Source organism: Ambystoma mexicanum, chromosome 10 (genome assembly GCF_040938575.1).
Source record: "Ambystoma mexicanum isolate Mex_15411 chromosome 10, UKY_AmexF1_1, whole genome shotgun sequence".
Lineage (NCBI taxonomy): Eukaryota > Metazoa > Chordata > Amphibia > Caudata > Ambystomatidae > Ambystoma > Ambystoma mexicanum.
The window spans coordinates 1,103,456,513-1,103,483,125 of record NC_090932.1 but is presented as its reverse complement, the minus strand read 5'-3'; the positions used below and the strand labels follow the sequence as shown (position 1 = coordinate 1,103,483,125).

Sequence of the window (26,613 nt, the reverse complement as noted above, 5' to 3'; positions counted from 1 at the left end):
AAGGAGCTTGAATTCAGCATAGCCAAACTAAAAATCAAACAGGCAGAAAAACAGAAAGACAGGGATCACCAGTTGGAACTGGCCAAGCTTCAGGTTGCAAATGGGTCCAAGGGTCCTGGACATGGGTCTGGGGCCTCCTCTCATCCACGGTTTCCGAAAGATCTGCTCAGTGTGTATGAAGAAAGGAATGACATTATGGACTGGCTGAATGCGTTTGAGTATGCATGCGAAGTTCAACAAGTTGACAATGCTGATAAGATTGCCTCGTTACTCAGCAGACTGCCCCATTCTGGCTGTAGTGCCATCATGGAAATGTCGAAGGCTGAGCGAGCTGATTTCGCAATGTTAAAGCAAACTCTCATTTTAAAGTTTGGGAAGACTCCGGCCCAATATTTAAAACGATTCAGAGAGTATAAGAAAAAAGAAGGTGGTACTTGGGTATCTTATGTCACCGAATCCTTGAAAAACTTAACTGGCTGGGTCGAAGGTTATAAGGTTTCTACCTTCGAAGGCATGATAAATCTTGTCATGCTGGAACACATTTTTGCATCTTCTTCCCCAGAGCTTAAGCAGCATTTGGCCGATTCGAAGGAGATAGATCCTAAGAAGCTGGCCATTGCAGCAGACTTATGGGTGTCACATCGAGTGTCCCATAAGGACAAAACTCATCCTGGTAAGCAGGAGGAAGGGAAAAAGTCCAAAGATAAGGAGGGTGGAGAATCTGATAAATCTTCTTCTCAAAAGGGCCACAAAAAGAAAAATAAGGGTAAGACACAAGAGAACTCACAGGGTAGTGGAGGTCAGCCTCCGAAACAGAACTCTGGTTACAATAAGCCTCCCTATGTAAACAGACCCAATGGATCTTGTTTTGCTTGTGGAGCAACTGACCACGTGAAGGGGGATCCCCGGTGTAAGGTTAGACCTTTGTGGGTCCACTCTGCTAATCTGGCCTTCTCCTCCTACGAGGAAGAAGAGATTACAGGAGCATCCTTCTCCTCAGACTCATTTCCCAGCGGGATAGAAGCTGAGGTAGTTTTAGTTTCCCTGGGTTCCTGGGAGCCTAAAGTCGCAGGGGCTTATGCTAGGATTCCAGATAATACCAAGCACTACTTTAAAGACAGTGTGCTGATCAATGGAGTAGATACTCCAGCTCTTAGGGATAGTGGGTGCAGTCAAACTGTAGTGGATTCTACCTTGGTAGGCTCAGAGGAAGTTGCCAGAGCTACTCTGATGCCCACTAAATTGACTGACGGCCCACTCCGTATGTTCCCAGTAATACCTGTAAATCTTACTTTAAATGGTACAGCAGTCAGGATTCCAGTGAGCATTCAGAGAAACGTCCCAGGAAAGGTCTTGTTAGGTAATGATCTCAGAGCTTTAGGGCTCGTAGGAGACACTGCCGAAAGACCCTACACACGGTCTCAAACACGGGCGGCATTGGCCAAGACCAATACGCCGCCCCAGCCGAAGGGGAAACCCAAGGCGAAAGGAGTAAACAAGTCTAGACGAGGGAAAGAGAATATTCCCCCGAGCTCGCCTACCACTGCGGTGGAGGAAGTTGGTCAATCGCCCGGGCCTGACGAGGAGGTGGCGATGCCTGAAGTATTTGACCCCAACGACCATCCTGAACTAAAAGACTTGTTAGTAGAAGGTGGTCCTGATAGGGACGAATTCAGTAAAGGCCAACGTGAGTGCCCATCTCTGGAAGGCCTAAGGAGACAGGCCTGCTCCCAGCTTGAGGGTGAACCTCCTGGGACGCATAGGATTTATTGGGAAGGTGGACTCCTGTATAGTGAACCCACAGAGTCTACAGAAGGAGACCATAGGAGGTTGGTGGTTCCCCTTGCTATAAGACCCTTCCTCCTGCAGTTGGCGCATGAAGTGCCCCTTGCTGGTCACCTTGGTATTAAGAGGACCAAGCAAAGGTTATCCATGCACTTCTACTGGCCCAAGATGGGGGTGCAAGTAGAAAGTCACTGCAGGAGTTGTGCCTCCTGCCAGTTATCTGGTATGGTTGGCTCGACAATCCAAGCTCCATTGGTACCACTCCCAGTTGTGGGGGTACCATTCGAAAGGGTAGGGATCGACATCGTTGGTCCCCTTGACCCGCAAACATCCTCAGGCAATAGGTTTATCCTGGTGCTGGTCGACCATGCAACCAGATATCCTGAGGCCATCCCATTGAAAACTGTAACTGCCAAGTCAGTTGCAAAAGCTTTACTTGGCATATTTACTAGGGTTGGCTTCCCTAAAGAAGTTGTGTCGGATCGTGGCAGCAACTTTATGTCGAAGTATGTGCAGGCTATGTGGAAAGAATGTGGGGTCACCTACAAGTTCTCTTCTGCATACCACCCCCAGACCAATGGTCTGGTGGAACGTTTCAACAGAACGTTAAAGAGCATGATTGGGGCTCTGGAAGAACCTCAGAGAAGAAAATGGGATCTTCTTTTACCATGCTTACTGTTTGCCTACCGAGAGGTACCACAGGAGGGTGTTGGCTTCAGCCCCTTCGAACTTCTGTTCGGTCATCCTGTAAGGGGACCCTTAGCCATAGTCAAAGAGGGATGGGAGATGCCCACTCCCCCTGTTACTATCAACGTAGTTGATTATGTGCTAGGGCTCAGAAAACGGATGGTACTTCTGTTGGGCTTGGCTAGTGATAAATCGAAGGCAGGGCAAGCGCTGGTGAAACATTGGTACGACCAGAAAGCTTCCCTCATCAACTTTACACCTCGTCAGCAAGTCCTGATCATGAATCCCATAAGGCCTCGAGCTTTACAGGACAAATGGTCAGGCCCTTACACAGTGGTGGAGCCCCTGGGTGAGGTTAACTATTTAGTGGACCTTGGAAGGCCTGGACAGGCTCCAAAAGTGTTTCACGTGAATAGGCTGAAGGCTTTCGTCCCAAGAGTCGAAATTGCAGCACTGCTACTGGCTTCAGATGTTGAGGAAGAGGAGTCTGAACCTCTTCCCGACCTGTTCCAAAGTGGTCCTTCAGATAGCTCCTTTGAGGGTGTCCGAGTGGCCCCTCACCTGACTTCTGATCAGCAGGCTGAGGTGAAAAGCTTGCTTAGGCAGTTTTCCCCCCTGTTTTCACAGTCGCCTGGTTTGACACCTTGGTGAAAACATAACATAGACACAGGAGACAGTGTACCTACCAAAAGTAGGGGATACAGGATGTCAGACAAAGTACGGTCTTATATTAAGACCGAGGTCAACAAGATGTTAGACCTAGGGGTGAGTGAACCCTCTAGTAGTCCTTGGTCCAGCCCTGTGGTTTTGGTTCCAAAGGCAGGCACTTCTGAATTGAGGTTCTGCGTGGATTGCAGGGCTCTGAATGCTGTCACCAAGACAGATGCACACCCCTTGCCTCGAACAGATGAGCTGGTGGATACTTTGGGTGCCTCCAAGTACCTCAGCATGTTTGACCTTACTGCTGGCTATTGGCAAATAGCTTTAGCAGAACATGCCAAGGAGAAGACAGCGTTTTCTACTCCAGACGGCCTTTACCAATTCCGGGTAATGCCGTTCGGGTTGAAGAATGCACCTGCCACTTTCCAGAGGCTTGTGAATCATGTTTTGAATGGGTTGGACGAATTCTGTCTTGCATATCTGGACGATATAGCAGTTTTCAGTGCCACCTGGGAAGACCATGTGAAACACCTCGGGATTGTGCTCCAGGCTCTTCAGAAAGCACACTTGACCATAAAGGCTAGTAAATGCCAGATTGGACAAGGCTCAGTGGTTTACCTTGGACATGAAGTAGGTGCAGGGAGGATACAGCCTCTTCCCAGTAAAGTACAAGCAGTACAAGACTGGCCTACCCCCACTACACAGACCCAAGTGAGAGCCTTCTTAGGACTCATGGGGTATTACCGAAACTTCGTGGCAGACTATGGCACCATAGCTGCCCCTCTGACTGCCCTCACAACTCCGAAGAAACCCAAGAAGGTAACTTGGACCGACGAGTGTGAGAAGGCCTTCAATGGCTTAAAAGACTCCTTGTGCCAGGCCCCTGTCCTCAGGGTCCCTGACTATCAAAGACCTTTTATCGTGCAGGAGGACGCCTCTGACACTGGGATAGGAGCTGTACTATCACAAGTAGATGAGAAGGGTAAGGAACACCCTATTGGTTTTATTAGCCGCCAGCTTAAGGACAGAGAGCTCAGATGGTCCACGGTAGAGAAAGAATGTTTCTCTGTTGTGTGGGCCCTACGGAAGCTGAGGCCCTACCTCTATGGGACCCACTTCACTGTGCAAACTGACCATAAGCCCTTGAAGTGGCTAATGAACATGAAGGGGGAGAATCCAAAGTTGCTTAGGTGGTCCATAAGTCTACAAGGCTTCGACTTCACTATTGAGCATAGGCCAGGTGTCCAACATAGCAATGCTGATGGGTTGTCCAGAATGTTTAACCGACCTGAACAAGAGACTCATCCAGGGGTTGGATTAGTTCCCCCTGTCCATAGTCTGGGAGGTGCGAGTGTTAGGAAAGATTTCGTAATTGTAGGTAATTTTCCTTCCATGTGGCAACCCCTAAACTTTTTGCTGTTGTTTTTCACCTTGTTCTTGACTTTGCCAGAGAAGTGCAGCCTTCTGCAGCACTCCTCTGGGCTTTCGCTCCATTCTTACGGGGAAACTGACATGCCCTTAAGACAGTCAGTACCGGGAAACGCTGTTTTCCGTAGTTTCTTTTATCATGTTGCGGCTTTCGTGCAACATGACACAAGAGGGCACTGTAAGCTAAATTACTGCTCTCTTGGGTCTCTAGCCTTCTACAGGCCCTAGATACTCTTTTCGGATTGTAACTGATCGGTGCAAGTGATTCACGGACGGGAATGGTGGCAGCGATCGTTTCTTGTGTTTTGAGCTCCTTTTGGCGTTTTAAGCGCGTTTCTCGCGCTTGGCCCAAAATGGTGGCCTGGCTCCCAAAATGGCCAGACCACGAGGCTCCTTTGTCCTGTCCGCTGACCGTCTTGCTCCCTTCACCTTCCCCAGGTCGAGCCGACCCGGGGCCTTCCTTATTTGGGCATGTACTTTCCCGCGAAACACGGATGCTTTCGCGGGCTTCTACATGCCTGGTGTGTGCCTCCAGGATGTGGGCTGGGATGTCTGGTCCCAATACACATCCTGGGTGCCAGAGAGTCTGGGGTGATGTGAATGCCTGGGACCACCGTGGTCCGTGATATGTCCACGTATGGTGTGAGTGTTGATGAGCGGATCTCCCATTGGGTCCCCTCCGTTTTGGCGTGAAGGGAACCGTGGATAAGAGGGGGCTGGAAACACCACTACCATGTTGATCTCCTGAGTCCTCACGAACAAAGGAATACAGGAGCTAAGTATCCTGCAACCAAAAGGCTGAACCGAGGAATCGCTTGTGACCCGCTGAAGGAATGCTCCTCTGCACTGCTGTCGCCTTGTGAAACCCTTTTCACCTTTGATCGAACCAGAAGGCCTGTACTGGTACTGCGACCCTTGGAATAGCGGGGACAGCTATTCTCGGCATCTTCACCATCTCCTGCTCGTAAGCCTTCGGAAGCGTCTCTGGGCCATCCAGCAGACTGACCAGCCTACACAGGAGTCTTGCTCTGTAACCGCCGCCAGGTTGTGTAGTATTTCGAGTCCTTGTCACTCTCACACGATTCGTACACTTGGTGTTCCCAGGTCTGAAGTGAGTAGTGTACATTTGGCTCAGATACACACGGCCGCTCCATTGCCCTGCTGTGGTAACAAACTGTGTGGGTTCCTTCGTTTGGGACGTCTTTTACTCAACTCTGCTGCTGCAGACTCAACACGACGACGAGACGTCCCCTGCTCTTCTGAACCTGCCAGCGACTGAAACTGACGCGGAGAAGCCTGGGTCTGCTTGCATCGGGGACCGGTGAGTAGCATAGCTAGGAACTGGTCGCCCTCCTGAAGGAGCCCATAGCTTTTCCCCGCTGTGTCAAAACAGCACGCCTTTCCGTACTCGCGCTCTGCTTCTGCCCACAGGGGAGGCTGCGCTTGAGTCGCGGTACACTGTTCTTCTTCATTTGTGCACTAAACTGAACTGCCTGATTTCCCTCGAAGAGACTCCCCTTTTGCCCGTTGGCACCAGCGTGTGCAGGTACTTTTGAGCACAAGGCTCCACTCTTCGTAGGGTTCAGACTTCCTTTCAGTTAGGTGCGTCTGAAGGCGGACTGGGTCTAAGCATTATTTCGCACTGCCTGTTTTCCTTCCCTTTTAGGTGGACTACACATTTCGTGCATCTAACGCTTGAGACTTGTTTGTATTTGTATATATATTGTATTGGTATGGTATGTGTTGGTTTACTAGAGTTGTATTGTGATTTCTTGCTACGGTCATTGTTTTAAAGGCCTTGGAATAAATGTGTATATATTTTTAATATAACGCCTGTTTGGAATAGTTTGTAAATGTCCTTGCTTTGTGTGCTCATTGCGGGCTTTCAGTCACCCTCAGCCCTCTTGAGACCTAGTCTTGACCGCCGCGATCGCTACCCTGATTGGTCTGGCTTGTCCAGAGGTTACCCTGTTCCAAGTGATTAGGTTGGCCTTCTGAACTTCTGCGCCACCAGGACAGAGTTCAGAAATCCGTCTTAACAAGCAGTAAGGCAGATTTCACGACCTATAAGGGTGGTGTGTAAGTACAGTGAACCACGCATATAGACAGTCAAGTATTAGAGCGCACACAGACGTACAAAATATACTGTTTAACACACTAAGCATGTAAAGGTTAAGGAGAACATATATCAGAAACCACCAGACAGTTGCAGAGTCAGGGGGGTATGGGAGGTGGTGGTGCCCCCTCTCTCCACCCTGGTGCCCAGTGCACCCCTCCCGCCTCCCACTGGTGCCCTATTATTCGCTTCCCCTGGTACCAAAAGCTGCCTCTGCCACTGTCACCAGACTATATATATTTATATGTGCCCAAATATTTATATTCGTCAAGCATCAGCAGTGTACTTTTATGCCAAAAACAATGTATTTGTGTCTTCGGAGGGGGGAGGAAGATTGTCAAGGAAATTTGCACGGGGTTGTGGGGATAGGACCACTAGGTTGAAAATAAGGCTGTAAAAAGGTAAGGGGTTGGATTAACAAATTAGTAAATCTGTTCATTAGTCAAAGAAACTGCAACCCTTTACTCTGCACAGTTGCTTCTATAATGCATCTGCAGGCTGCACCTTCTCTCCTCTGCAGACAACATGGACAGAAGCCTTAGTAAGAAAAATACTTGCAAAAACGTTGAAAATAAGATCTAAAATGGAAAAGCATCCATGGTAAAGAAAAAAATATTCACCTTTTCTAAAAACTTTTACCCCTTTAAGGAAAAAAAGATACCTGAGTGTTCATCGTGGTAACTTCAGAAAACAGTGTTTTAAACAGGGATGTTGCCAACTCATGTGTTAAGAATGTAGAGTTATGCGGCTCAAGTATCGCAGGACAACTGCAGCTAACACGTGAAGGTGCCCTGTGTCTGGAATATGTGTAATGTGATGATGGCCCCGTTTCTCGGCCAACTCAATAGTATGTAGTGTAGGCAGTGAACTGATGTGGTGAGAATACACAATCCCAACTATGCAACACATTTGTCAGATGCATTCATTTGGCCTAGTTCTCGTTATTTGCCCGTGGTAGAGATAATGTTGGCAAATGGGAACCTGGATTATAGCATGCATTTATGTTTATTTGTATTGGTGTATTATGCAAATGGGTTTTTAAATAAAACCTTTCACAAATAATCAATAAACACTTACAGGAAATTATACCAAGCTCAAAAGATGATTACAACATTTTACCAAAGCTAAGATTAATGAATACATACATTAATTTATTTCTTTTGGCTTCAGAGATATGCTATAGATCTGAATGACTGGTGCTCACAGATGCAAGTTGTGCCATGGGTCACTTATACCTGTGGCAGGAGTTCCCCCATACCCTAGATCAGGGACTGGAAGTGCTCTAGAAATAGTCAAGCTGGCATTCTGTCTTGCTTCCTCCGCTCATATCTATAAGACGCTGCGGGCAGGCTATCAAGGCCCAGCTTCCAGAGGGGATCAGTGCGGACGAGCTAGAGGGTAACACGGGCATCACTTTGAATATCTCAAGAGGCCACTCAGTGCTTACTTTCTCTATGAAGGATGGTGCAGAACGCCTGTCTTAAAAGAGATAGGCACACATATGTACCATATGTACACAGCAAATCAGTGTCTATGTACAAACTCCCCCCACCCCCCAGGCCTTTGGAGTGGTATAGTCGCCTGCCCACTTTATAATCACTGTCTATTCAGGAAATGGCTGAATTAACGTATTCAGGCAAGTACTCAGACGACGTTATCATTTCTTTTTCTGATTTACGAATGGCTTGACCACCCCAAGAGTATGGCACAGACACACGAGGATGGGTAGTTAGCTCGTGGACATGTTGCGTGCGGCTTGCTTGCTGACCACCAGAAGATTCCCATGCACTGCAAGTCTGCTGGGTGTGGGAGCTTTCTTCCACCAGCAAAGCCAGCGTTGGGCTGGTGGCAGAGTAATGGGCAGCGGTGGGCGACATTACCACTCATGCAGCTAAATGAGTGAAATTCCCCCCTTTTTGGCAATTGTGCCCAGGTGTAGCAACAAGCCAGTGTTTGTCGGTTTCGGGGTGCAATGCAACTGATTTTGGTGGAGGCTGAGATCTGGTGAGGGATATTGTGCAGGTATACACAGCCGTGAGGAACACTTATGTGGATACAGTCTGGGCAGCGCAGGCATCACAGCAGTGGCGCCACATGCCACACACACATAGTTGGGTTCATGATTTGAAGATGCAGACCTCAGGCTCTGTTTGTTGCTGGACATCTCACTTCTTTGTACGTGCACTCTCGCCTCTTTGTCACTGGGAAGAGAGCACCACGCTCGGTCTCTCTCTGGTAACTGGAGGTTCCATGCAGCTGGTGACAGGGGCAGCTTTGCCGTCAGGAAGGACCATGGCAATTTGCAGGTTTGAGCAGGGCCTCATCATGATCCAACTTGAGCCCGGTATCTACCTTTGTGTTTGGAATTCATGCACAGCTTTTATCGGTTCCATGTCATTTAATCGCCTGCCATTTCATCCCCTATCATTTTAACGTGTACATTCCAACGAAAGTGCTCATTTATTTTTGCCCCCCCCCCCCCACGTCCACATCCCGCACTTATTTTTGGCTATTGCCTACCCGCCAAAACCCTTATCTGCCCTTTCCCACCCCCCCTAAAAAATTCGATGAGCATATTTGTTGTAATATGCACGTTAAAATGACAGGGAATGGAAATGCAGGCGATGAAAGGACGTCGTACCCTTTTATCAAGCCTTAGAGCAGGACACGCAATGCCATGCCAAGAAGAATGTCCATTAGTGTTTTATTTTCCAGAGGCCGTGTTGATTAAAGGGCTACCGATTTCCGGAGCACAACTTTGATTCACATCTAGTATTAGAGGTCATACAAAGTTATTGATAGTGGAGAATTGATGACACCCTTGATATTGGGATCATAGAAAGCACCGTCTCTTAGAAGTCCTCAGATTCTCAGTAGTTTCTGAGGCAATCAACCAGGGTCCTGCTGAATATCCTTCATACCTGAATGGAGACATCTGATTTTGAGGTGTTTTTCCGCATTCGTGGTTGGAAGGTCACCATTGGCCAACTCTAACCCTGCCCCTGGAGAGGCACCACAGGATCGAAAATATGCCTTCTTTGTTAAATGAATATGGTGTTTCCAGGTGCGTTGTTGTTATCCGTGGCATTGGTGCCTACTGGTAGGTGACATCCCGCTGTATATGAATGCGTTCATGGTGGATGACGTCAGGGCTTAGGTGTTGTATACGAGCCATAAGGATTGCATGGCATTCCATTAGCAGAAACCACTTCTTTGAGGGATGACACATATGTTGCTATCTCCTATAGCATCTCACCATCTGAAGAGCAGAAGGATTTGCTTGGGGCAGGTGGCAAATTGCTCACTGTTGGTCTCACAAACCAAGTCTTAATGATTGATGCCACGAAGACTATGAGGACTCGCATCTAGCATTCTGAAAGCCTTTTTTCTTCCCCGTTCCATCTACACCTCTATAGAAGGAGTGGGAGGTTTGTCCGTTGTATGGTGGTCGCGCGTATCTCGTATGGACGCTCCAATGCTGTATAGGCTCGTCTGCGTCTTTGCCCATTTTAAAGACTTTTGCTGCAGGTCGAGTGGTTCAACCAGATAATCCGTCATGCGTTCACCTAAATGGATCCAGGTGGAGCTTGCTTACAGTGTATTTTCTGGCAGCAAAAGCAAGCGTTTCCTGGTGTATGTTTATTTATTTTTATTTATTTAACATTTGTAGAGCGCGCCTAACCCGTAGGTATCTGGACGCTAGAAAACAAGGTAATACAATTTACAGGAGTTGCCACGGGCAAGAGTGTATTTACAGGTAGTAGAATATGCATATTTACAATCAGTAGTTATTTACAGATATAGTAATCGTAGGTATTTATAGATAAGTAACATTATACAGTGATAGGCCTCTCAATGCTCTGATCCTAAGTGCATCGAAATGGCAGACAGGGCCTGGCGACTACTCCCTCTGGGGGAGGGCTACATGCTGGAGGTGAGGAGCCAGGTCTTAAGTTTTCTGCTTGCATGTTGCATGTAAATGGAAGATTATGGGAGGTACTCATGTTTCTATAAGTGCCACCATCATAAAACTAATGTCTCTGAAGGTTTGAAGGAAACAGAGCTTCTCACGTTGGTTTACTGGGGTGGCCTCTACAACCTGGGACTTTTGATTCATTTCAAGAGCTAGGGAAAATGGAGGGCCCACTTTTGTCAGATTTTGTCCTTTTGTAGGTCTACTATCTCCGGACTGGCTTGGATTCAGTGTGTGGCATTTACAGTCTAATTAATGCTCACGTCGATAGGGCTGAGGGAATGATGCTTAAGCGTGATGATTGGGAGGTGCTGGGGGAGGGATACGGAGACTGGGTGGGGCGGAGGGGGGCATTACAGAGGGCCAGTGTGCACCTGCCTAGTATTTGAGATAGTTCTAGGGGCATATAGTCAAGCTCACGTTCCACTACCTTTTATTGTAGGACCAAACTAAGGGAAGGGGCTAGAAGAGGAGTTGGCATCTGGCGAGTTTAATCCAGTGGGCCTCTCCTTGCATTTGTTGTTCTACGGCAGGCCTATGTGTGGGGGATGTGATGTTATAGGTTTAGCACTGCAATATGCTTCATTTCCCAGTACTCGGTGCTGCGGCCTGACCAGCAGTTAAGAAAGTAATAAGACTCTGCATGTACTGCAGAATGGGAATTGGTAGAGTTGTAGGGGAGATGTAGTAGATAATTAGGAGTGTGATGTTAGAGCAGGGTGGGCATTAGTAGGGTTAAGGCAAATGGTGGAGACAGTGTGGTGTTATAGATTGTGCTGGGTAGGGCTCGAAGGAGAATAGTGGGTGCTGGAGAGGTGTGTAGTGTTAAAGAATGTTCTTTGTGGGGAGGAGATAAGGCCCAAAGGGAGTGGTGAAAGGGGATATACTTAAGCAATAAGCCCCGAGCTGGGGGCATTACCGGTTCAGGTATTGCCCCCACCCAGCGAGGGGTTTATTGCTATTAGTGCCCTGGCCTGTTGGACCAGGTTACTAATGGATCATTTTCAAAAGTTGTGAAACGCCATCAGCATTTCACAACTGGATGGCTACATGGAACAGGGAGAAGGGACTACATGCAGGCTCTTCTTGCTTTCCATGGCGGCCATTCGCACAGCTGCAGGGACACGTTTAGACACGCATGCTGTTCCCAATGCCGGGGAATGACCAGGCAGCACAAGGTAAGTGGGGCAGAGGTGGGAGGGGGGAAATATGTGTGGGTGGGGAGTCAAGGGGAACATTTCTGTTACAGGGACAAGCTAACCCTAAATAGCTGGTGGCAGTGAACCTTTTTACTAATTCGGTGCACCTTTAATGCAGGCTGTTTCCACTGCTGCAATAATGGCACCCATGGGTGCCCATTTTACCAGAATGACCCCTGTCTTCTTGTTTTGCCATTTTAGTATTCCTTGTCCTTTTGTAGTCCTTTCGTAGTCCTTCCCCTGGCCTCCAGGGTGGGAAAGTCCATTGTGTTAATTTTATCTTCGGCGGGAGACCTTGTCAAGCCCGTCCAGGCTCGAGAGTGTATGTGAAGGCAGGAAGCAAGGGAGGAGTCCAAAACTCCACAGCCCTTTGTCTTTCAGCCTGCCTGCGAGAATCCAGCTCCAACTGAGAATGTGGCTGCCCTGAAAGCACTGCCACCCCCCACCCAACACCGACACAGGTTTGATTGCCCACCCCCAACACCGACACAGGTTTGATTGTTGCATGCATGTTTGATTGGCTGGATTCCTGCTTAAATGTTTGATCCTGGAAGCTGAAGAGGTAGTCAACCGCTGGACCTGAATCTGAAGAGGAAGACCAGTGACCAGGGAGCCTGCTGTTACCCTTCCTTCCCAGTAACCTAGGGACTCTGGAAATGATGTCCTGGACTGGTGAGATCCACGAGACTCAAGAAGATCTGCATTTTGAGCCATCCCACATTGTGCTGCGACCTTGCAGGGCTGCAATACCCTAATACCTTGGGACCTCAAGTAAGTGGGCGGTGCACAGTCTTCTAAATTCCGAATTGAGCTGAAACTTTGGTGACATCCTGCTAAACCTCCGGGGACGTGGTTCCACTCCTTGAAGTCCCCTCACCAGTGTGCTGGACTAGATTAGCGACGAGAATACAGTCAGTGATATTCAGCCTTCTTCTGGCTCCTGAAAAGGGTGCCAAAACCATACAGCCGCATCCAGCCATGAAGAAACTCTTGCCTGGAGCCTTACCCATTGAGCCCTGCTGCAAAATCCCGTCCAGTGCCCTGTCTTCCATCTTCATCACAAAGGAATCAATCGACTGGGTTTTTGGCTGCAGATCCTGAAGTCTCCCTGCTGAAACTCTTCTTCTGTGCTGAGGTACTGTGTTGGCTGGAGTAGTTACTTACCTTAAGCCAGTGTGATTTCTATAAAGCTTTTGGGGTGTTTTATGTGATTGGGAGGCCTCTCACCCAGTTCACCCATGCCCACTGCTGGAATCCTTCTAAGGTGTCCTCTCAGAAGCCCCTGGAGCCTAACTAACTCTAAAGTGAACTACTTACTTGTTTGAACAGTCTTCCATAGGAACTCTGAACCAAATCCTCCCTGCCTATAGCTAGCGCTCAGACCACTAGGGTCCTTCTTCTGCCACTGAGAGAACTCATGCAATGGACTAGGGAAGGACTGGATAAGAAAAGGATGCTGCCTTAAACTATAACAAGTGTTTAAAAGTGACTTACTTGTGAAAGAGTTGGTTGGTTACTTTCACTCTGAGAGTGGGCAGTTACAAATGTTCTTACTTGAATGCATTTTGCCATTCCGAAAAGTACATGTAAGGTTATTTTACTCACCTGTGAATTGGTTGTGCCTCTTCCCCAAAAGTAATGCTGTTGGCTTCACTTTACTATTTTTTTAGGATGTAAATGTAAAAGTATACCAACTGGGTCTTGCTTCCCCAGACCTTCTATTTAGCCTATCTAGAATACGTCTGTCTGAGGAGTTACTTCCCTTGAAAAGCTGTGTGCAATTCTTAATACGTGTATTGTAGGTGTTACTTAACGTGGACTGCCTTGTGCCATCCTAAACTAAGTTAGAGAGTTATTGCATACCTTAGTCTGTGTTCCACTGATCTGAAAAGCATCTGTGATAGTATATTACAACATTAGGTTTTACCGGACCAGAATAGCTGTGTGCCATTCTTAAAACGTGTCCTATAGATTTAGCTGACCTTGGTTTTCCTGATGTTATCCTAAATTAGTGTAGAAAGTTATGGCTTACCTTAGTCTGTCTTCCACTTAACTGAAAAGCAACTGTAATTGTATATTACAACACAAGGTCTTACTCGCCTGATATAACTGTGTGGTATCCTGATTGTAGTTATGGGTTTATACTATTCCTTGAATTTGTGTTTCACCATTCAGAAAAGTATCCTGGTAACAGGGTTGGTTTACTAAGTGATTCCTTAACTGAGTGTCACTGCATGACTGACAGGGTTTACTACCCTTGACTTGCTGTAAAGTAATCTCAAAGTAACTCATGGTTTTACTCCCCATGAATAGGTGTGTACTATACCAAATGTACTTGATAAGGTCTGAATGCCCGAGAAATACTGTTCATTTTCTAAACAGGGCATATGCTTGTGTCTGTGTACTTTAAAGCATTCTGTTGTGTTTTTACAATGTGTTTATGACTCTATGACAAAGTACAATAAACCTTTATATTTTATAATACTATTGGTTCTAAGTGTTTTTGTTGAACCCTTGGTATACTACAAGTTATTTGTACCTTCCTAGAGTCCTCTCTCCCTCCTAAGATAAGCCTGGCTGCTGTGTCTATTCTACCAAATACTCAGGCAGACAACCTTATACTAAGAGTGGAGTTTTGTACTGTCTCAGTGGTATGGTTTTACTAAGCCCTTAGTTGGACTTCAGAAAAACTGCCCTAACAGTGAGGACTGGGAGTGTAAATGGGATGTGGTAGATGATTAGGAGTGCACTCTTAGAGGCTGCAGATCAAAGTGGTAGCACTGAGAAGGAAAGTATGGAGGTGAAAGGGCAGCACAGTTTTAGAGTTAGCTTTGAATCAGAAGTAAGGAAGGGTGAAAATGAGTTGGGGCTGTGTTGGATAATGGTGGTGGGTGGAGGCGAGAGCAACTGGAGGTTGATCTTAAGGCCCACAATGAAGACTGCATTGCCCCTGGAGTAGATGGAGTTGGTGGAGGATCTCCTCTTACCTGAATGTTAAGGCGTCCACGTTGGGCGCTCAATCCATGTCGGAGCATGGAAGAGGCGAGGAGTTGGTCATCCTCAATACGGTGCGATTCCAGACCAATAGGGGGGCACTCTGCAAGCAAAGGGTCAACACATTAGACTCATGAACGAAAGAGACTGAAAAATCACTAAGAGCAAAGACAGGACAAAGAAATTCACTGCCACCAAAAGGGCAGAAAATACCATAACACTGTAACTAGACCTCACATGTCCACTGCCATCGAAATGAGGGCAGAAAGCACCACCACACTGAAACCACACCTCACATGTTCACTGCCACCGAAAAGAGGGCAGAAAGCACCACCACATTGAAACCACACCTCACATGTTCACTGCCACCGAAAAGAGGGCAGGAAGCACCACCAAACTGTACATGTTCATTGCCACCGAAATGGGGGCAGAAAGCACCACCACATTGAAGCCGCACCTCACACGTTCACTGCCCCCGAAAAGAGGGCAGGAAGCACCACCAAACTGTACTTATTCACTGCCACCGAAAAGAGGGCAGAAAGCACCGCCACATTGAAACCACACCTAACATGTTCACTGCTACCGAAACGAGGGCAGAAAGTACCACCAAACTGTACATGTTCAATGCCACCGGAAAGAGGGCAGAAAGCACCGCCACATTGAAACCACACCTAACATGTTCACTGCCACCGAAACGAGGGCAAGAAGCACCACCAAACTGTACATGTTCACTGCCACCGAAAAGAGGGCAGAAAGCACCGCCACATTGAAACCGCACCTCACATGTTCACTGCCACCGAAAAGAATGCAGAAAGCACCACCACATTGATCCCACACCTCACATTTTCACTGCCACCGAAAAGAGGGCAGAAGGCACCACCAAACTTAAACCAGACCGTACATGTCCATTGCCACCGAAAAGAGGGCCGAACCCACCACCACATTGAAACCACACCTCACATGTCCATTGCCACCGAAAAGAAGGCAGAAAGCACCACCACATTGAAACCACACCTCACATGTCCACTGCCACTGACAAGAGGGCAGAAAATAATATTACGCTGAAACCAGACCTCGCATGTCCATTGCCACCGAAATGAAGGCAGAAAGCACCACCACTAAAACAAATGTACGAGTTGCAACTCTGTACAACTGCAAGTCTATGCAACACAGGCGCTGTGGTTCGTTCTTCACAGATTTCGTTTTACTGTTTTGAATCAATGGAAATTATACAAACTATCTTGGTGACAAATAGACCTGACTGACTGCCTAGTGTCAAACAGCTGTATCCATGTCTTTAAAGGTGTCAGATGTGCTTAAGGAGCACAGCACGCCTTGCCTTCCTTAATTTTTTGGGCCAAAATAAAGAACAAGATATGACACCATCCTGCTCCTTAACAAGAAATCCCTCTCACGCCGTTCTCCGGCTGGTTTCTAACCTCTGGACCACTTCCTGGTCCAAACCGTTGCCTGAAGCCACCCCTGTCCGCAATCACTCTGCTATGATTGTTTCTATATCAGTGAGAGAAGAAATTGTCTCCACCTCACTGCATATCAATATAAAAGGCTGCTATTCCGTGTGATGTTCAAAGTGGTATGCGTGGAAACATATTTATTTCCAGTAATCAAAGCTATGTTTTCAAAATTGTACACGGAATCCCATCCTTTGTTCCAACTTTACACTTGCATGCATTCTAATAACACCAGGAGATCTGATTAATGATGCCCTTATGGACGATATGAAATAGGAGAGTGACCAATAGCAGAGAACCAGTTTCGGACTGTTTATATGTTTATCAAGAAATTGATTTGTGTTTAAAAATTGTGTATGTGTGTGAGAGAAACAGAGACAGACAGAGAGAGATAGAGAGAAAGAAAGAGAGAGAAAGAGAGAGAGAACGACATAGAAAAACAAATATGAGCTGTGGTCACCTGCCTGCAGGCATTGCTCACCATAACTGACAACAAGTCGCAAAAGTTGTGAGGTGGCTTTCAACCCCGTAGGTTAACTCAGAGCAGCCAGCAAGGCCTTGAAGTGACACTGATAGCTGTACAAAATCTGAAGTTTGCCCAGTTCTAGAAGAAGAACAGACTACGTGTCCGCTTAGGATGCCATCGAAGAGAGGCATGAAACGGAGAGCAGACCAGGTGTCCACTTAGGAGGCCATCGACGAGAGGCATGAAACAGAGAGCAGACCAGGTGTCCACTTAGGATGCCATCGAAAAGAGGCAAGAAACGGAGGCAGACCAGGTGTCCACTTAGGAGGCCATCTAAGAGAGGCATGAAACGGAGAGCAGACCAGGTGTTCACTTAGGATGCCATCGAAGAGAGGCATGAAACGGAGAGCAGACCAAGTGTCCACTTAGGATGCCATCGAAAAGAGACATGAAACGGAGAGCAGACCAGATGTCCACTTAGGATGCCATTGAAAAGAGGCAAGAAACGGAGAACAGACTAGGTGTCCACTTATGATGCCATCGAAGAGAGGCATGAAACACAGAGCAGACAGGTGTCCACTTAGGATGCCATCGAAAAGAGGCAAGAAACAGAGAGCAGACTAGGTGTCCACTTACAATGCCATCTAAGAGAGGCATGAAACGGAGAGCAGAACAGGTGTTCACTTAGGATGCCATCGAAGAGAGGCATGAAACGGAGAGCAGACCAGGTGTCCACTTACGATGCCATCGAAAAGAGGCAAGAAAAGGAGAGCAGACCAGGTGTCCACTTAGTAGCCATCGAAAAGAGGCATGAAACGGAGAGCAGACCAGGTGTCCACTTAGGATGCCATCGAAAAGAGGCAAGAAACGGAGAACAGATTAGGTGTCCACTTACTATGCCATCGAAAAGAGGCAAGAAACGGAGAACAGACCAGGTGTCCACTTAGGAGGCCATTGACGAGAGGCATGAAACAGAGAGCAGACCACATGTCACTTAGGATACCGTCGAAAAGGGGCAAGAAACAGAGAGCAGACTAGGTGTCCACTTAGGAGGCTATCGAAGAGAGGCATGAAACAGAGAGCAGACCAGGTGTCTACTTAGGATGCCATCGAAAAGAGGCAAGAAACAGAGAGCAGACTAGGTGTCCACTTACGATGCATTCAAAGAGAGGCAAGAAACAGAGAGCAGATGAGGTGTCCACTTAGGATGCCATCGAAAAGAGGCAAGAAACGGGGGGCAGACCAGGTGTCAACCTACGATGCCATCGAAGAGAGGCAAGAAACGTAGAGCAGACTGGGTGTCCACTTAGGATACCATCGAAAAGAGGCAAGAAACAGAGAGCAGACAAGGTGTCCACTTACAATGCCATCGAAGAGAGGCATGAAACAGAGAGCAGACCAGGTGTCCACTTAGGATGCCATCGAAAAGAGGCAAGAAACGGAGGCAGACCATGTGTCCACTTAGGAGGTCATCGAAGAGAAGCATGAAACGGAGAGCAGACCAGATGTCCACTTTGGATGCCATCGAAAAGAGGCAAGAAACGGAGAACAGACTAGGTGTCCACTTACGATGCAATCGAAGAGAGGCATGAAACAGAGAGCAGACCAGGTGTCCACTTAGGATGCCATCGAAAAGAGGCAAGAAACAGAGAGCAGACTAGGTGTCCACTTACAATGCCATCAAAGAGAGGCAAGAAACAGAGAGCAGACCAGGTGTCCACTTACGATGCCATCTAAGAGAGGCATGAAACGGAGAGCAGACCAGGTGTTCACTTAGGAGGCCATCGAAGAGAGGCATGAAACGGAGAGCAGACCAGGTGTCCACTTAGGATGCCATCGAAAAGAGGCAAGAAACGGAGAGCAGACCAGGTGTCCGCTTAGGAGGCTATCAAAGAGAGGCATGAAACGGAGAGCAGACCAGGTGTCCACTTAGGATGCCATCGAAAAGAGGCAAGAAACGGAGAACAGATTAGGTGTCCACTTACGATGCCATCGAAAAGAGGCAAGAAACGGAGAACAGACTAGGTGTCCACTTACAATGCCATGGAAGAGAGGCATGAAACGGAGGGCAGACCAGGTGTCCACTTAGGAGGCCATCGACGAAAGGCATGAAACAGAGAGCAGACCAGGTGTCCACTTAGGATGCCATCGAAAAGAGGCAAGAAACAGAGAGCAGACTAGGTGTCCACATAGGAGGCTATCGAAGAGAGGCTTGAAACAAAGAGAAGACCAGGTGTCTACTTAGGATGCCATCGAAAAGAGGCAAGAAACAGAGAGCAGTCTAGGTGTTCACTTACGATGCCATCAAAGAGAGGCAAGAAACAGAGAGCAGATCAGGTGTCCACTTAGGATGCCATCGAAAAGAGGCAAGAAACGGGGGCAGACCAGGTGTCAACCTAGGATGCCATCGAAGAGAGGCAAGAAACGTAGAGCAGACTTGGTGTCCACTTAGGATACCATCGAAAAGAGGCAAGAAACGGAGAGCAGACGAGGTGTCCACTTAGGATGCCATCGAAGAGAGGCATGAAACAGAGAGCAGACCAGGTGTCCACCTACGATGCCATCGAAGAGAGGCATGAAACGGAGAGCAGACCAGGTGTCCACCTACGATGCCATCGAAGAGAAGCATGAAACGGAGAGCAGACCAGGTGTCCACTTAGGATGCCCTCGATGAGAGGCATGAAACAGAGAGCAGACCAGGTGTCCACTTAGGATGCCATTGAAAAGAGGCAAGACACGGAGAGCAGACCAGGTGTCCACTTGGGAGGCCATCGAAGAGAGGCATGAAACGGTGAGCAGACCAGGTGTCCACTTAGGATGCCATCGAAAAGAGGCAAGAAACGGAGAACAGACTAGGTGTCCACTTACGATGCCATCGAAGGGAGGCATGAAACAGAGAGCAGACCAGGTGTCCACTTAGGATGCCATCGAAAAGAGGCAAGAAACAGAGAGCAGACCAGGTGTCCACTTACAATGTCATCAAAGAGAGGCGAGAAACAGAGAGCAGACCTGGTGTACACTTAGGATGCCATCGAAAAGAGGCAAGAAACAGAGAGTAGACAAGGTGTCCACTTATTATGCCATCGAAAAGAGGCAAGAAACATAGAGCAGACCAGGTGTCCACTTAAGATACCATCGTAAAGAGGCAAGAAACGGAGAACAGACCAGGTGTTCACTTACGATGCCATCTAAGAGAGGCATGAAATGGAGAGCAGACCAGGTGTTCACTTAGGATGCCATCGAAGAGAGGCATGAAACGGAGAACAGACCAGGTGTCCACTTACGATGCCATCGAAGAGAAGCATGAAACGGAGAGCAGACCAGGTGTCCACTTAGGATGCCATCGAAAAGAGGCAAGAAACGGAGAACAGACTAGGTGTCCACTTACGATGCCATCGAAGAGAGGCATGAAACAGAAAGCAGACCAGGTGTCCACTTAGGATGCCATCGAAAAGAGGCAAGAAGCAGAGAGCAGACCAGGTGACCACTTACGATGCCATCAAAGAGAGGCAAGAAACAGAGAGCAGATCAGGTGTCCACTTAGGATGCCATCGAAAAGAGGCAAGAAACGGAGAGCAGACCAGGTGTCAACCTGCAATGCCATCGAAGAGAGGCAAGAAACGTAGAGCAGACCAAGTGTCCACTTAGGATACCATCGAAAATAGGCAAGAAACGGAGAACAGACTAGGTGTCCACTTACGATGCCATCGAAGAGAGGCATGAAACAGAAAGCAGACCAGGTGTCCGCTTAGGATGCCATCGAAAAGAGGCAAGAAGCAGAGAGCAGACTAGGTGTCCACTTAGAAGGCTATCGAAGAGAGGCATGAAACAAAGAGAAGACCAGGTGTCTACTTAGGATGCCATCGAAAAGAGGCAAGAAACAGAGAGCAGTCTAGGTGTTCACTTACGATGCCATCAAAGAGAGGCAAGAAACAGAGAGCAGATCAGGTGTCCACTTAGGATGCCATCGAAAAGAGGCAAGAAACGGGGGGCAGACCAGGTGTCAACCTACGATGCCATCGAAGAGAGCCAAGAAACGTAGAGCAGACTGGGTGTCCACTTAGGATACCATCGAAAAGAGGCAAGAAACGGAGAGCAGACGAGGTGTCCACTTACAATGCCATCGAAGAGAGGCATGAAACGGAGAGCAGACCAGGTGTTCACTAAGGATGCCATCGAAGAGAGGCATGAAACGGAGAGCAGACCAGGTGTCCACCTACGATGCCATCGAAGAGAAGCATGAAACGGAGAGCAGACCAGGTGTCCACTTAGGATGCCCTCGACGAGAGGCATGAAACAAAGAGCAGACCAGGTGTCCACTTAGGATGCCATCGAAAAGAGGCAAGACACGGAGAGCAGACCAGGTGTCCACTTGGGAGGCCATCGAAGAGAGGCATGAAACGGAGAGCAGACCATGTGTCCACTTAGGATGCCATCGAAAAGAGGCAAGAAACGGAGAACATACTAGGTGTCCACTTACGATGCCATCGAAGGGAGGCATGAAACAGAGAGCAGACCAGGTGTCCACTTAGGATGCCATCGAAAAGAGGCAAGAAACAGAGAGCAGACCAGGTGTCCACTTACGATGCCATCAAAGAGAGGCAAGAAACAGAGAGCAGACCAGGTGTACACTTAGGATGCCATCGAAAAGAGGCAAGAAACAGAGAGTAGACCAGGTGTCCACTTAAGATACCATCGTAAAGAGGCAACAAACGGAGAGCAGACCAGGTGTTCACTTACGATGCCATCTAAGAGAGGCATGAAATGGAGAGCAGACCAGGTGTCCACTTAGGATGCCATCGAAGAGAGGCATGAAACGGAGAGCAGACCAGGTGTCCACTTAGGATGCCATCGGAAAGAGGCAAGAAACAGAGAACATACTAGGTGTCCACTTACGATGCCATCGAAGGGAGGCATGAAACAGAGAGCAGACCAGGTGTCCACTTAGGATGCCATCGAAAAGAGGCAAGAAACAGAGAGCAGACCAGGTGTCCACTTACGATGCCATCAAAGAGAGGCAAGAAACAGGGAGCAGACCAGGTGTACACTTAGGATGCCATCGAAAAGAGGCAAGACACGGAGAGCAGACCAGGTGTCCACTTGGGAGGCCATCGAAGAGAGGCATGAAACGGAGAGCAGACCAGGTGTCCACTTAGGATGCCATCGAAAAGAGGCAAGAAACAGAGAACATACTAGGTGTCCACTTACGATGCCATCGAAGGGAGGCATGAAACAGAGAGCAGACCAGGTGTCCACTTAGGATGCCATCGAAAAGAGGCAAGAAACAGAGAGCAGACCAGGTGTCCACTTACGATGCCATCAAAGAGAGGCAAGAAACAGAGAGCAGACCAGGTGTACACTTAGGATGCCATCGAAAAGAGGCAAGAAACAGAGAGTAGACCAGGTGTCCACTTAAGATACCATCGTAAAGAGGCAACAAACGGAGAGCAGACCAGGTGTTCACTTACGATGCCATCTAAGAGAGGCATGAAATGGAGAGCAGACCAGGTGTCCACTTAGGATGCCATCGAAGAGAGGCATGAAACGGAGAGCAGACCAGGTGTCCACTTACGATGCCATCGAAGAGAAGCATGAAACGGAGAGCAGACCAGGTGTCCACTTAGGATGCCATCGAAAAGAGGCAAGAAACGGAGAACAGACTAGGTGTCCACTTACGATGCCATCGAAGAGAGGCATGAAACAGAAAGCAGACCAGGTGTCCACTTAGGATGCCATCGAAAAGAGGCAAGAAGCAGAGAGCAGACCAGGTGATCACTTACGATGCCATCAAAGAGAGGCAAGAAACAGAGAGCAGATCAGGTGTCCACTTAGGATGCCATCGAAAAGAGGCAAGAAACGGAGAGCAGACCAGGTGTCAACCTACGATGCCATCGAAGAGAGGCAAGAAACGTAGAGCAGACCAGGTGTCCACTTACGATGCCATCGAAGAGAGGCAAGAAACGTAGAGCAGACCAGGTGTCCACTTAGGATGCCATCGAAAAAAGGCAAGAAACGGAGAGCAGACCAGGTGTCCACTTACAATGCCATCTAAGAGAGGCATGAAACTGAGAGCAGACCAGGTGTTCACTTAGGATGCGATCTAAGAGAGGCATGAAACGGAGAGCAGACCAGGTGTCCATTTATGATGCCATCTAAGAGAGGCATGAAACGGAGAGCAGACCAAGTGTCCACTTATGATGCCAACGAAAAGAGGTATGAAACGGAGAGCAGACCAGGTGTCCACTTACGATGCCATCTAAGAGAGGCATGAAACGGAGAGCAGACCAGGTGTTCACTTAGGATGCCATCGAAGAGAGGCATGAAACGGAGAGCAGACCAGGTGTCCACTTAGGATGCTGGAGAGAATTGGGCGGCATAAATCCTTGAAATCTGAAGTGCTGGAAAAAGTACAATATTGTGATAATGGTGACCCTTAACAGACTCGAAAACTGTGCGAGGGCCAGGCTCAATAAGCTGGCAGAAGGTGTCTGTATGTGTGTAAATCAGGCAACAATGTTAGCGGGTGTAGGGTGAGGTCAAATGGAGATGTTTACCTGCCAAAGAGGAGGGGACTCAATGGGGATCGATTTATAGCTATGCCCATTCCTTTTAAAGCAATAAAATGCTGCCACGGCTGGTGAATGCTGGCCTTTTCAAATACTATTGGTTTGCAAAGTATTTTTACTGTTGTTCTTTGTATTATATGATGTGTGTTATTCTGCAGGTTGTAATGGTTTGGATTATGGTGTCTCTTTGTTTGCACCACAAATGTAAAACTTCTTATATTCTAAAGTTCCTATTTGAAATTAATTTGGTTATTACCATTTTTATAATAACATTAACCAATACAAATAGTAATCCCTTTGTTTAATAAAAAAGTAATTCTCTATGTATAATTCTAGAAGGATATCTATACATTCTCGTCCTTCTCTTCTGCAAGGCTCTCAAACCATTTAGGGGAGAAAACATTATTTTAGCAAACAAGATGCAGGATAGCCCTTGGTCCCTAATAGGGTGACAGATGTCATAGGCATTGTATCCTCTCATCCAAATCCTGGGGCTACCCAAATGAGTTTACAGGGTTCAAGGTTACAAACACTTTAATGTTAGGGGGGTGTTGTGAAAAATGAAACAATGTACTTAGTGATTCAAGCATACAATCCTTTAATCAAAGACATGTTTGTCAAATAGAAAGTTCTGCGGATATTCATGTGTTCCCAAAATGCTCTTTGATTTCATCCAAAGTAGCCAGGAACCCTCATTGCTGCTATTTCCCCCCGTGGCCCATTTCTCAGAGGGGCATTTTGAAACAACACAATGGGTGTTGAACTGGCTGTCAATCTTGCAATGATATCCTTCTTACAGAAAATCGTTAATATTGTTCTTCTAGCTTTTGATAATGTGTCTTTCTCTACAATTTATACTGGACGTGATTATTGGAAATGAACATTGTAAAATACGCGACGTTTGACCTGGTAGACAACCAGCTACTTCAATCCGCACTTGACAAAATCGCTGGGCGTTCTACAATAGCGCTGGCATGGCTAGCCTCCTTCTTGAAGGACAGGAAGGCAAGAATACATTGGGGTGACAAATTCTCAGAGGCAGCTCCGATCATGTTTGGAGTCACTCAGGGAGCCAGTTTGTCCCCATTACTTTTCAACCTATATATGAGAAGCCTCTGTGACCTGCTGGAAAGCATTGGTGTATTTTTTACAAACTACGCTGATGATACGCAGCTTATTTTTGAACTGACAGGAGACTATGTCACCGACAGCGCTAAAATAGAGGAGGTTTACCTCATCATTGATATCTGGATGCAAAGACTGGATGTGTCTAAATAATACCAAGGCAGAACTAATGATCTTTGGACCCCGTCAGGCAAGATCCAAACTTGGAGCACAATATAAATCCGTCCCTATCAAAGAAGCCATCATACCGGTATTGCCCCAAGTAAAAACATTGGGGATGATGGTCGAAGCGTCAGTAGGTTCTGAAGCCCAGGTGAATTATTTGTATAAAAATAATGTGTACTACTTGCGTCTTCTAAAAGCCATCAGACCCTTTATTAGTGAAGTAAATACTGCAACCATAGCGAGAGCAATCTTGCTGTCTCGCCTAGATTACGGAAACGCCTTGCTGTTGGGAGCCACCAAGAGAAAGTTACAAAGGTGCCAAGTAATGCAAAATGAGAAAATGAAACATAGAGATCACATATCAGCAGGAACAAAGGAGTTACACTGGCTTAGAATAGAGGACAGAGTCAAGTTTAAGGCTATGACGATAGTCCACGGATGCCTTTTTGGAGAAGCGCCGACCTATTTGAAAAAACAAGTCTCACTGTACGCGCCGCAGAGGTGTCTAAGATCAGCAGACGCAGGTCTCCTGAACATATCTGATGTTAAACTGGCATCTGGACGAGGCAGATCCTTTCCGGTAAAGGCCGCTAATTATTGAAATAAGCTACCTGCTGCCCTGAGACAGGATGGAAACTACCTTAGTTTCAGGAAAGCACTGAAAACGCTCTTATTCCAATAATGTTTAAAAAATGTATGGTATCTTTCAGGTTCTGCCAGGGCACTAAGAATCTGGAAAGTTTTCCATATCTGTGAATTTCCCATTACCGGTCTCTCTGCGCCCTGATGCCCGTGGGCTTTCGGTGCGTTATAAGCTCATAGACATAGACATAGACACGTTTGAGTGTCCGTTTGCAATATTAGAACAATTGCTTAATTTATTTTTTGGTTAATAGCTTCTTTTCTGAGAATACAGCACATGTTACTTTTCAAAATGTCCTTCCTTCCTGTAAAGTGTCACGCTCAGATTAAAATGAAATATCTGTCCCTTTTGTGAGCAGTGTTACAGCATGAAAAACACCAAATATAAAATCATGAACTTCATTGAACTTCATTGAAGTGCCTACAGCCTGGTGCTCTGGCCCCTCGCCGTGTGCACACAGGAAATGGGCCTGGGTGTGATGGCAACATTCCTTCAGGACACCTGCCTTGATAACGAAGGCTGTCAAATAGATGCTGGGGGAGTCTCTGCTGCTCTCATTCAACTTTTAACCATATAAACCATATGTTTTTCCGCTAGTCATGCCACTTTCGGCAACGCCCGCAATGGCTCTAGCCACCATGCACCTGGCAACAGGAGTCTAACCCATAGAGACATAGGGTGATAGAGAAATGGAGAAAGAGAGAGCGAGTGAGAGAGTTTGAGCGCTGGATCAGCTTATGTATGATACAGTACTAAGTTATTTAATTTGGTAGAACAAACTAATAAATATATTATTCGATGAAAAACGACTGGGTTCCTCTACTACTAATAGAGCAGCATTTTCCACTATAATATATATCAGTTTCAAGCTACAAATACTGTATAATAGAATTTCTGAACTTGTCGAGTGATATAATAACATAAACAAGTTGTGGTTTGTTGTTTCACTAAAACCCCTGCATGGAATTGTAAGGCCACGATGTACATACGACATGTCAGCGTGGATGGCGTCATACTTCAATGGCCATGAAACAAAGAGGATATTTGAATAATACAAGACTTCTGATACAGTTCTTTGCGGCTTCAAAGGTTTCTTTGGATCCTGTGAAATTAGATATATGTGTGGGAAAATATGTTCCCATGTAACTTTTGAACACGTCCATGCAGTTTTTCTGAAATTGGTGCCAAACAATATTTGGCCGCATCCAAACACACGTGTCAAATTTGATGAACATTGATGAATGTGTTCAAACGTAATGTTTTGAAAAATGTGTCTTTTTTACCTGCGGCTCAAGAAAAGCCTTTTAAGACCACTATCTTCAAATTTCCCGGGG

The 26,613-nt window shown here is 47.1% G+C and overlaps 1 protein-coding gene across 2 annotated transcripts in view; it reads right to left on the bottom strand.

Annotated features, from left to right (window-relative positions):
• The window catches only part of AEBP1 (AE binding protein 1), a 367,991-nt gene that overhangs the window by 123,326 nt on the left and 218,052 nt on the right, over nucleotides 1-26,613 (bottom strand). For both annotated transcript variants that reach the window (XM_069618951.1, XM_069618952.1), the window contains one exon: nucleotides 14,836-14,945. In XM_069618951.1, coding sequence (XP_069475052.1) covers nucleotides 14,836-14,945 — 110 coding nt within the window. The remainder of the gene's footprint in view (nucleotides 1-14,835; nucleotides 14,946-26,613) is intronic.